The 13,264-nt window shown below is 33.0% G+C and overlaps 1 protein-coding gene across 1 annotated transcript; it reads left to right on the top strand.

The window, feature by feature from the left end:
* Positions 1-223: 223 nt before the first annotated feature.
* Positions 224-12,833, top strand: LOC134231198 (serine/threonine-protein kinase PLK4-like). Its single transcript, XM_062713117.1, is given in 18 exon segments — positions 224-413; positions 6,195-6,290; positions 6,408-6,503; positions 6,608-6,722; positions 6,847-6,959; positions 7,094-7,182; positions 7,406-7,638; positions 7,754-7,812; positions 7,928-8,196; positions 8,528-8,980; positions 9,215-9,285; positions 9,333-9,430; positions 9,554-9,798; positions 9,910-10,025; positions 10,827-11,176; positions 11,269-11,538; positions 11,661-11,767; positions 11,951-12,833. Coding segments are annotated over 18 exon segments (2,940 nt in total). The 5' UTR covers positions 224-377; the 3' UTR covers positions 12,075-12,833.
* The last annotated feature ends 431 nt before the right edge of the window (positions 12,834-13,264 follow it).

Genomic DNA, 13,264 nt, shown 5'->3' with positions numbered 1-13,264 from the left:
AATCCGAGAGAATCGGGAATTGCGGTACTAGTGTTACCCCCGCCCTAAAAAAAATCCGTAATATCCGTTTTTAATTTTTTTTCAGTTTAATAAAAAATATATTATAATTTAATGTAAAAAATAAGAAAAAACATCACTATCAGTTTAGTTATTAATTAGTCAATTATCATAACTACATATCCCACTTTTGTTATTCGAAACTGCAAATTTTGTATTTGGTGCGGACCTAATGTTTTCAAGTTGAAGCGCGTTCGTAAACTATTTCAAATCAACAAACGTGGGGCAATATGTGAAACTTGACTTTGTCATGAAATGTGTAGAAGTGTGTACCAATTTTCACATTTTGGTTGTAAAGGGCGTTTTGGTGCTATATAAGGATGGCTGATGCGTTCAGCATGGGGGAATCTATAGACGTAAGTAAATTCATGTCTGATTCATTCACTCATTCAGCGTGTCTGGTCCTGTCATGTTGCAGATCAGTCCTTAAGTTGTCATCTTCATACTTTATTTATATGAAAGTTAGTGTGTTAACCAAGATTATGTAGAAATGTATACTTCAATGATGTCTCATCCTTATTGATTTTGTGCAAAACGCCAAAAGCACGCTGTGAGCTACCCCTCCCCCTTTATTTCAGGAACTTGCTATACGTTTATGTTTTACATATGTGGTATTACTTCACAGGAAAATTTTTGTATATAATAAAAATAACCAAGTACATTAAACATACTGTTATTATTGATACTTTTTGATATCCATGATGGTATGATAAATTTTTGCAATTAAAAATACTGTAGATCAGTTAATTTTTGCGACACCTTATTTTCGCGAGATAGTCATTGACTCTTGATTAGCGAGACAAAATTTTCACGAATTCTGGTTATTGCTCTATATAATCTTAAGGAATAATTCTATTATGTGCGAGTTTTTCAATTTTCGCAGATGTTGCAATTACGCATATTGATAATGAAATTTCGCAGAATAAAAAGTGATTTACACTATAAGAAGACTTCAAGTTATAAAGTAAACAGATACATTGTCTATTTACAGGCACTGTGACTGAGGGATACCTACTTATTTATAGCACAAAGTACCTAACTCTCTTTTAGTTTTAGCCACACCCTACTTTCATCTTCGCTAGCCAAGGGTTTCCGATCTGAAATCTACAACTGTAGTAGGGTAGATTTTGGATCGGAAACCCTTGGCTAGCGAAGATGCCCTACTTCAAACTCATATTTTATTTACAATCAGTAATGTACATAAACAAGACATTGTTATGCCCTACTTCAAACTCATATTTTATTTACAATCAATAACGTACATAAACAAGACGTTGTTCAGGGCTCTATATTAACTTTTTTTCCTACTTGTCAATTATTTGGAGAGGGAGGGCAAGTGACCAAGATCTCTTGTTATTTACTTTCCTGACCTTCAACTTCACTTGCCCGAAAATTTTTCAATAAATTTTGATTGATTCATGATATTATCATGATTATTGGTAGGGCTGGGACGATACAACTTTTTGTATTTCGATATGTATCACGATATTTGAGCCACTATACGATATGTATCACGATATGTTTAATTGCTTATAAAATCTTTTTTTGCATTGAAATAAACAAATTATTTCTTTGCAAATAAGAATAATTTATTCAAAATAGTTGTTTATATGTTGTAAAACAAAAATATTTTACTCAAGTGGTGTTAATTATTATTTATTTCATAACTATATTTATAGTTAGCTAATTTATTTTAGATATTAAATCCCAAATGTTAAGTAAACAAAGAAAAACAAAAGTCAGTTTTTGGGGGCGATATTTCTTCATATTTATCGATATACGTATCATCCTCACAGATATCTCGATATATCGATATCTCGATATATTGTCCCAGCCCTAATCATTGGTTAATACAACAAACACATAAAACAAAATTTTATCTAGGCTTTCTGTCCTGACAACATAAATACTGTCAACATCAAACAGAATCTAAACTTGGAAAATTTCATGTCTTTCCAATAGTATGCAACTAGTGAACTTCAATCCCGATCAAATGTGAACTTAATTGATAGCAATTCCTATCGGGATTGAAGTCGGGTTTTATGTACAGCTTTCGTCATGAAACTACCAATTAACTTTCAACAGTCATTCTTTTTATTATTTAGAGACTCCTTTACATTAAAATGCACTTGTCCAATATTCTTTTCAGTGGTACTGGACAAGCGTTAATGTCGAGCCCTGCTGTTTGCTTTGAGATACTTTCTCTTTTCTTATTAAATCTTTCTAGGCGTCCTAACTCCTTGCTTGATGCAAAAAAAAAAAAATTTTCAATGAAAATTGTTTCATCACATTTTAAATTTTAAGAATTTAAACAAGATACAACAACTTCCAATGAGGCTTATAAGGTTGTCTTGAATAAAACCAGAAACCTCCAAGCTTGTCATTCTGAAGTCTCTGGTTTTATCGTATAAACTAAGGTTGATGTATCATGTTTAAAATTTTAAAATATTCTGGATTAGTTTTTGAGGAATAAATTTGTAGAAGTGACCTATAGATGTTTTTTTGAAGTAGATTTATCATTGATTAGTAAATTGAACAAATACAGTACTGACTTGGGGTGGTGGTGGTGTTGAATTAGGTACTTTGTGGTAAATATAAATGGGTGTATTCTGTGTATGAAACAAGTACCTGTAGTCTGTATAGCACCTGTAATGCAAAATGTAATGCAATTTACTTAATTTCGATAGTTTATCAAGGATGTGATAGTCTATGTGAATGTTTGTGGGATCACACAGGACATTTAGTTCTCTGTAATCAATAAACACATTGAACAGAACTAAATTTTGTCCGAAAATGTTTTGTTAAAAAAAATGAAACGCATGACAATGCAAAAAAAGAATATCTTATTACTTTAAACAGTCCATTCAATACCAATTTTTTGGCAATCCCTAGTCTCTATATAACATGATATTATGTATAAAAGTAGTTGCATAACAGTATATAAACCTGTAATAAAAAATTAGTTTCATATGATGTATAAAATCAATTGTTTTTATAACAATATAAGGCCCAACACTTTCAAAATATTTGAAATTGGTAGAACTTTTACAAAAATAGGAGGTTTGCTTTATGATTAAAATGTCCATTTCCCTCATATTTTTTGGCCAGTACAATTCTGATTTCATTCTGATAAAAGTACTAGGTAGCTGCAGATTTATAAAGACCTAAAGGCCACAGAAAATTCTTATTCATATTTTTCATTCTGCTCTTTTTTAATTGTAGGAGGGTGACAATATTTTATATCTGACACACAAGAAAAGAAATTCTGAGAAGGAAAATATTTGAATTGCAAATGGTTTTTCTTTACCTCATGTTAAAACTAAATGTAGAAACTGGTGGATTCTGTTAAAGGCTACAAAATTTCATAACCTTTACATATAAAACTTTACAATTAGGAAATTGTTTATACCTTGTCATTACAGTCATGTAAAGGAGTGTATTGTAAGATCACAGGCCTTAGTTTGTTTGTTTAAAAAAAAAATTTACTCTCAGACCAATACTTTTAAATCAAATGCTATACAATTTTACTTTCTACATATCTATTCATATATACAATCTTCATTACTACAAAGTTCATTCCGTAATTCCTTATACTTCTCGAGGACAATAATTTTTTTACTCGAGAGTAGTGTTCACTAATTGTAAAGCAAATAAGAAAATAGTTACTGAATGAATATTTGCTCATTTGCATTCAAGCTTTACAAGGTTTTTCTTTAATTTGATCATATGGTGTAACTAATTCATAAACAACATTTTAGCGGTCTAATTGTTTTGAAAATCAACATATAATGTGATGGACATGGCTTCATTCACATTTATAATCAACATGGCGGTAGTTGTTGATGTAGACGTTTTCAAATTAATTTTTCGAAAGGAATATTATTACGGACTTAACATTCCACTCTGGAGTAAGGAATCAACTTTAACTTGTTGAAAGATATTGCGAATACTATGCAACTCTTCGCCGCACTTCAAACACCATCTGTTTACATGTGAATGGCCTTCATTTCATTTTTGAAATTGATTTCAGAATATCTTAAGAAATACATGGAATTTCGGAAATTGGTAGAATGAAGAATGTTTATCTATGCCAGATTTAAATAAAAAGTAGAATTTTAGAGCATTCGAATAAAAAATATTTTATTAGCGAAATTAGGTACCCAGTGTAAGAGTTCAGTACCTTTATTTTTTTTTACACACACAATTTTTTTTAAGCGATCCAAAGGCCTGTGACCTAGGTAGATATTATTAAACCAAAGAAAGAAATATAATTCTTTGTGGAATTTCATTTATTATGTTATGTTCATTATTCAAATATATTTGGTATTGTTTTGTCCTTAGTAAAGCTTTAAAATTTAACAAAACATAATGCATGTATGAAATATACTTTTAACAATTTTAAAAACTTTAAAAAGGAAAGAAGGTTGGAGACCAAGAAAAGAACCCGGTCAATATTGATTGACCAATCTGAGATAATCAGCTGATAAAACAAAAATGATTGACATACTGTATATGACAATATCTGTGTTGTTATCATACAAAGCATGATGAATATTGGTATATATTTTGTCTTGCTTTTATAATTTATGTAGTACACGTTTTCATTTAGGTGGAGATTTTTCTAATAAACATGATAAACTATTAATGTTCAGTTGAGCTTAGTTGACTTGATTGTACCTACAAGTTGTGTATTATAAAATATTGAATTATATTTGCATATGTTGTGTACTTCATATAAATTTATTAGTGCTTAGATTTAGAAATGAGTGAACCATTACATTTGTACTCAGAAAAGAATTGTGGGTGAAATATTGTCAATGTCCAAATTTAGTGTATAGACAACAGGTAGTTAAGCAAGGTAGATTTGTGGGAATTTAGCAAGAAAATGACCACTTAAATAAAATTGAATAATATACATTGAACCACAAATCTGGTGTTTAAATCATTAAATCCTCTCAATTGAAATAATCTGAATCCTCAAAAATAAAAAAGACTATGAAGAATGTATTAAAACAAGGTGTATTGTGAGCAAGAAGCTCTATCTCCCCTAAGGTTTTATACTCTTTGTTTGAAATTTATTCAGGTAAAGAAGTACATTCTATGGGGGAAAATAATTAAGGAAACTGATCTCACCACATGTTTTTCCAGAACCCATTTTTAAAAATTAAAAAAGAAGAAGAAGAAGAAGAACGAAATCAATTCAGAAATGTTAACAAGTTCATTAAAATAAATTTTATAGTCATCTAAAATACAACTTTTTAATTTGTTAGGTTGAGAATTCCAAATTTATGTTTGATGCAAATGAAAAAATAGAGGTATGGTAATTTGTGATAAAGTGTTTTGTGGAATAAAATAATGTAATATGTGAATGTGTACAATAAATGTAATTATTAGTTGTAATTTCACATTTTATTAAGTTCAGCAACATATTCTAATTAATTAAACAAATAATTAATTAATTATGAATTGAATGCAGGATTAAGTACTTAATTGACTTAAGTTGTTTACTAACTGTGGCACATTGTAATTAAGTGATTATTGCTTTAATTGATTCCTGCACAAACTAGGACTGGACACATTTTCTTAATCCCTTCACTGTAACAGGCAGTGACCTGTAGGTCAGATTACAGGGAGATAATCCGCTCTCTTAACTGTATAAATATACAACTATTGACTTTAAAAGTTCACTTATTATTTTGTGGTCTCAATGAAACAAACATGTGTCAGTTAAATTATACAGGTGACCCCTGTCCTTGTAAAGTTTTGTGTCAAAATGACACAGAAGTTATTTGTCCACACAGTGAAGAACTTGACCCCTTTACTGAAAAGGCAATAGGAACAATTGAGGTTAAGATTTGTTTTAAAATTATTAATAGACCTAACACAATTTTACATTCTATTAGGTATAACCCATAAATGATTTTTTTTCACATACATCATTTCAATATTAACTGAGTATTCTAACAAAATAAAACTCCTTCATTGTAATTATCAATTGCTGTAGACACAGTAGAGTAGTATTGAACATTATACAAAAAATTTACAAAGAAACAATTTTCAATGTTTCACATCAAATTTTGTAAAAGTCCTATTAGTATGACAATGATGATAAAAAAAATGTCTGTGCTGTATTACAGGATTACCAAGTGCTGAACCTCCTGGGGAAGGGAGGTTTTGCCTGTGTCTACAGAGCCAGGTCCAACAAGACAGGCATGGAAGTGGCCATTAAAATGGTAAATATATAACATGTCAGAAGTGAATTAATTTTTAACAAACAATTTTTACTCTAATCAATTTAATGGACATTTATCTACTTTGTGTGCATTGGAAATTTCTTTTCTTTTTAACAGATTGACAAAAAGTTAATGAAGGCACATGGAATGGTAGCTAGGGTACGCAAAGAAGTTGAAATTCACTCTCGACTGAAACATCCATCCATTTTAGAGGTATGCCTTTTACACAGTTGTTTTTGATTGATTCAGAACTGTAGTTTCCTTGAAATGTTTTATTGTTTTAATGTTCTAATGTTTTATATCAATTTATATTACAGCTGTATAACTACTTTGAAGATAGCAATTATGTATATCTGGTGCTAGAAATCTGCCTGAATGGAGAACTCAACAGATACCTGAAGGCAAACTGCAAGGTTTTGACAGAAGATGAAGGTGAGTAGAGTTACAATGTCAAACAGATCAGAATTAGAGAGGAAAAAATCAATATGTCTGAACATTTATGCAAAGTGTCTTTGTTTTATTAAGCTTTACTGCACACTGAAACTTTTCCTTGCAGCTCAACACTTTATGAGACAGATAGTGGAGGGAATGCTCTATCTCCACTCCCATGGCATTCTTCATCGAGATTTAACTTTGGCCAACCTTCTTCTCACAAGAAATATGAATGTGGTAAATATTTTTAATTAAAAAATTTAATTAAAACATTCTAAAGAAGAACTAATGAATTAAAAAAAAAAAGAATTTCAAGAGAAATTATTCAAAGATGACACATATTTCTGAAGTTATATAAATGTTCTTTGCAGAAAATTGCTGATTTTGGCCTGGCAACTCAGCTCACAGTTCCAGATGAGAAACATTTCACCATGTGTGGTACACCAAACTACATATCTCCGTAAGTAATTAAATACACACAATTACATGATGTAGAGATTAAATTGTTTATTCAATGATTAATTAGTAAACTTTAGATGGTGAAATGGTGTACTGCATTTATAGTCTGTTTGAACATGCACAAACTTGTATAATTGATTTCATTGCATTGTTTTTTAGGTAAATTTAGCAATTGTTTTCCAAAATTAATCAATGTTTGTTAATTAGTATAATTATTTTTACAGTGAGATTGCCATGCGGTCTGCCCATGGTTTGGAGGCAGATGTTTGGTCTCTGGGTTGCATGTTGTACACATTCCTGGTTGGCAAGCCTCCCTTTGACACAGAGGCAGTAAAGAGCACACTAAACAGAGTGATCCATGCTGAGTTTGATCTCCCAAGTCATTTGTCTGAAGATGCCAAAAACCTCATCCAGTCTCTTCTGAAGAAGAACCCCAAAGAGAGGCTACCTCTCCCTGGTATGTCTTCAAAAAAAAATAAAAAAATACACAGTACACCAAGTCATATCAAAAATATTGCATGAATGTTAGGGTCACTGTTTACAGACTATAAGTGTATGATTTATAATTTCAGATATATTGAAGCATCCTTTTATGACCTATGACAAAGAGGCCTACAGAAAAGTTTCTAAGGTATGCTGTCTGCAATTTTTTTTCTATTTCCATTAGTAGATAAAAATATATGGTGAAACATTCTAAGCTTGAATTTTACAAATAGTTAAAATTAATTACAAATACTGCTTTACAGAACTTTGGTGACACATCAATTGACAGTGGAAGGGATACCATGGCAACTATGACAACTTCCACCTCCTCCAGAATGACCAATGTCCTGAAGCCTCGCCCCTTTCAGGCATTTCCTCTGGAGTCACATATTTCTGAGGATGCTGAAAAGATCTTCCAGAACAAGAAGTTCAGCTATGAGGAGAATGAAGTGGCTAACCTGAATCAGAGAATTCCTCCAAGTACTGCCGTGTCGCGTCATCCACCCTCCCCTCCAGTTCGTCTGCGGGATAGGTGAGGCTCTCTTTCTCTTCTTTACAAGTTTGTTATTTGTACCATAAACATACTTATTTTTGTGGCAGTTATATTGCACTGCTTCATGTGTGCTAATTTGCATTAATATTAATAGATTTTCTAAAACAAATACTTGTCATTTTCAAGACATAGATGGTGAAATGTTCAAAAATTCATTAGTATGCTAATCAGTTGAAATGGTAGGCTTGCAATAAAATTTTATTACACTAATCTTTATTTGCATTTTTGTAAATTAGTAGATCTTTAGTTGAGGAGGATGACTTATCAATCAAAGTAGATTATCTAAATTGATGTTGTATTTGATTTTTAGTGACAGAAGCACTGAGAGACAACAGTTCCTAAGAAGTAACAGTCAAGACAAAGGTAGAAATATGGAGCTTTACTCTGTAGAGCGTAGCCTAGAGGAAATCCATGGAGTCAAGCAGAACAACAGGCCCCCGCCCCAGTTTGATCCTGCCAAGTACCAGGATAACAGGTCCAACACACCCAGCAACTCCTCGGGGTGGTCCTGTAGCCTGTCACTCCATAGCAACGACCCAAAAGCCGTGGCCAGTCCCGCCATGCATGGATACAGTGACACTAGCAGCCACGGAATGACCAGGCCTTCTGCCAGTGATCTGTCCTCACACAGCAGTGAATTCAGTCTGTACAACACCAAGAAAGTGCTCAACTTTGAGAGTGACAGTCTGCACGTTAAAAAAAGTTTTGATTATCAGAATGAACAGGAATATTTTTATGGCTTACGAAAGCCATATAGCTCCCAGTGTGTCTTTACGGCAAAGAGTTCACTGTGTATTCTAGTAAACATGACTGTAAAATTCCTCGTCACACTGTAGTGCCAGTGCCAAGCAATATAAACCAAATATAAAAACTCAAACTCAGCAGCGGGACTACGTGTAAACAGCGCCACAGTTTGGGAGAACTCTGAGTAAGTCTGTGATTAAATGTATTTTGCCTTACAAACTGTTCAGCTTGTGGTTTCCTAAGATTTTTGCAGTGATATAGACACTAATGCCAGCAGCAAATCAGAACAGTTCAGTAAGCCAGAGGTGACTAAAAGTGTAAAGGGTGCTGCTTAAAAAAAAGTTTCATTATTTAATCACAGAACATTTGAGACAATTTTTTGCATTAATGAAAAATGGGCAACAAAGGTGTTACCCCACTCTCTGCTGTCAGACTGTGTCCCATTCGCCAAAAAACCAGGAATGCTGTGGTAAGTAAATCAATATGGAAATCATGGGAATTTTTTTCAGCCATTGTTAAAAAAAGTTTTGATTATCAGAATGAACAGGAATATTTTTTTCATTAGCAATCACCCAATTTTTTATTCCTGCAGGTGAACATCATGGAGAATGGAGAGGTGTGTCTGGAGTTTGTGAAACAGAAGCAGAAGGTAGACAAAGTGATGGAGGTCTTTGTCATCTCACCAGACGGCCTGAACATCAAAGTCTACCAGCCAAACTCCGGGAAAGGGGAACCAGTCTCTGACCACCCAGTGCCCCTCCCAGAGACTCCCTCAAAGCAGTTCTCTTTTGAGGAGCTCCCAGAGAAATACTTCAAAAAGTACCAGTATGCTGGAAGGTTAGTCATTATACATTTTTATTTTATTTCATGAAAGGGCAACTTGTAGAAGGTAAATTTAAATGACATCTAAATGTAACAACATCGTAATGTTTGTATTTATCTCTTCAGGTTTGTGAAGCTTGTGAGATCCAAGACACCCAAAGTGACAATCTACACCAGTAAAGCCAAGTGTATGTTGATGGAGAATTCACCGAACCATGACTTTGAGGCGGTGTTTTATGATGGTAGGTGTTTAGAGTCACCCTTTCATTTTCTTTCAGACTTGCAGATTTTTTCTCTTACCCAAAAAGCCTTTTGATAATACATTCAGCCAGAGTGAATAACTTTTTTTTTTACTTGATCAATTTTTTGTTATTTCTACTGAGTGCATTTTTTCTATACATCACACAGTGTGATACTATTTTTTCAATCTTTTTTACATTCCCTTGGAAAAATATTGAATAATTTTGAAAAATTAAATTGAATTACAAAGAAACTCATTATGTGAATTTTATAACAAGGCAATTTTCCTGGAGATGACCATACTAATTACTGTGATGAGTGTTTCCCGTGGAGTAAGTTTGTCTTGTAGCAAGTTTCTGTCACCCTTGAGCACTCATACTTTTTGTGTAGCATAATAACACCTTTTGCTGTGGATCTAAAAAATATATATTTATCATATATTGAATAATCCATAAACCAAGAAATAATTAGAAATCTTCAATCCTTTATAAAACCATGTAATTTTACATATTCAGTCTTTTCTTTTTTATTGATTTTATTGAAGTAATTTGGTGAACTTTATTTTTTCCTTGTAGAAAATGTAAAAAAGAATTTTTTAAATCTGTTATTATTATTTTATATAGTGTTTGCTTAAAATTGGTTTCAGATTTGTTTTTATATTTTTTTTTTTTACTTTTGTGGAATATAATAGTGTTGTGAAGGTGTTTTTTGCACTTTACTCAGTTTACTGCATGCTGCTTGAAAAGTGAAATGTGCATTTTGAGGAGGATAATTTCTTAACAGAATCAATTTTTTCATTGCAGGTGCTAAGTTTACAATGAACTCCACAAACATTCGGATCATTGAGAAGACTGGTACCTCGCTGGTCCTGGACTCTGGGGATACCCAGCAGAGGCTGGCCGAGGAGACACAGCAGCTGCTGGAGTACGTCAAACAATGTCGGCAGCAGTGCCTAGAGCTGGAGTCTGTCATCGAGGCCGTACAACAGAGGTGCAGCACCAAGGGCCAGCAGTTCTTCCCCGTCATCATCGGACGACGACCAAATGTGAACCTGAATGACTCTCAGAGATCTCACTCTACAAGTGACCCTCCTAGTTCCCTCGGGATGGACAATATCAGCACCCCCTCTTCTGGATCAGGAAGGCCCCCTACAGTAAGTACAGAACATTGCTTTCTGTATTCTATTACTTCCTTTTCCCTGTTTATTCCTTGAAGCTGGATAATATTATTGTTCCTCTTTTACAGATGTCTTCTTTTGATGGAACAGTGGTCAGCACTGTAACAGAGCTAGTGGATCCCTCCTCTGCCTCACGACTGACGGATGACTCTCATGACCAGACACTGAGGGCTCAACAGATAGCGGAGCGCCTGGGAAACATCAGCCCCACCTCTACTCTACAGAGTGAGAGAGTCACCAATACCAGTCCTACCTCTAGTCACAGTAGCAGCACACAGTTACGCAAAGCCACCGTCATACGCAGTGTTTTTGTCAAAGATATTGGATGGGCATCACAGGTAATTTTTTGATTTCTGAATTGGAATTCATGTTTTGAAATGATTTGATGTCTGAAACGTATTGAAGTCACAGAGGACAAATTATTTAGGTTATCTATAATGTGAATGCTATTTGCTTTCAGTTGTCTAATGGAGAGATATGGGTGAAGTTTGATGATGGGACCCAGATAGGGGTGAAACCAACCACTACCACAGTTAAATATGTGGATGTACAAGGGAAACTTTTTAGGTAAGATAGAGAAAACTTTTTAAAAAAAATATAATTGTTGATTTCAAATTAGTTATAAGCTGCTCTCTTAATCTTGGAAAAAATTAAATGTTGTTTCATTTTAAACAAAAATGAATAATATTTATGTCAATCGAAATGAAAATATTTTAAACTATAATGATAATGTTATTTCTCTTTTAACAGATTTCAGAGAACTGACATTCTTCCAGAAGCAGTGAAGGTGAGATTGGGGAAGGTCCCTGTGGTGCTGGAGGCCCTCATGCAGGACACCCCGCCCACCTCCGCCCCCTCAAGTACCTTCCGATAGGATGAGACTCCCCCTCACCTAGAAATCTCAACCTTTACCTGTCTGTGATAGTGCCATAATTGACCCATTACTCATTTCTCCTTAGTGCTGTGATATTCTGTAGGCAGCTAATGTCATTGTACATATCTCTCAAGATATAATTAACAAAGAATTAGGAAGAAGATTGACGCTTTTAGTCAGTTTGTACAGGGTTATACATAATGTACATATCAGAAGATAAAAGAAATATTAGTTTTCCAGATTGTACATGACAGAGATGTATATATCATAGATTTTTTCTGGTTCAGTATAAATTGTTGCTGTTATTTATAGCTTAAGTCTGTAGTTTAGTGCTATTGGCTATGGTAGGATGGATTGTTTGTGCTGGTTCAAGTTTTATTTATTTTTAATATAGTACAACTGTATTGTGTTCATTTCTTTATTTTTGATTTTTTAAGCATAAATAATGTTCATTAAGCATTGGAGTTTCTCCTTACACATTTTATTATTTTAACAGAATTTTATTTTTCACACAAGCTAGATTTTTATTATCACAGTTTTTTCTCTTACACATTCACAAATGGACATTTTTTTCTCACCTTGATGTCAATTTTAAAAGGAAAAAAGCTAGCAGGTTATTTTTAAAGTTTTCGATTTGTTTTAAATGGTGTTTTACTAATAAACTATTTGAAGGAATTCTTAAATTCTCATTGTTTAGATCAAATAAGATATTTGTTATATTGAATTATATGATTATTTATTGTTGAATACCATAGCCAATCCCATGCTTATATTGTTACATATTTAACTAGTCTTCATATATATTATAGTTATATGATATGAATAAACTGAAAAAAGAATATAATTCATGTTTTCACCCTGTTGAGACTTAGTTGATATTCAGATGAAGGTGAGATGTTAATATAAACTAGAAATATATACATAGGACAGGAATGCCCTGCTGAGTGTATTTTACTAATGCAGTATGAAAATTTGTATTAGTGTATGATGTCTGGTGAGAATCTTGAACAGTTTCTTCAAAACTGAAATCTAAAAAATAGGATATAAATTTTCACCAAGTTATGTATAACTGCATGCTTACATAACCAGTAGTCTCTGTTGAGGCTGAAGCTCTATTGGTTTGTACTTATAGCAAAGGAAGAGAAAAGTACTTAAGCAGTTGGAAATTGAACCTTTTCAACAGCAATAAA

The sequence above is a fragment of the Saccostrea cucullata genome, unplaced genomic scaffold, assembly GCF_032062105.1.
Source record: "Saccostrea cucullata isolate Sc308-1 unplaced genomic scaffold, CSIRO_AGI_Scuc_v1 ctg1020, whole genome shotgun sequence".
NCBI lineage: Eukaryota > Metazoa > Mollusca > Bivalvia > Ostreida > Ostreidae > Saccostrea > Saccostrea cuccullata.
Note: the sequence above shows the minus strand (reverse complement) of the source record. Positions and strands in the feature narration are given on the sequence as shown.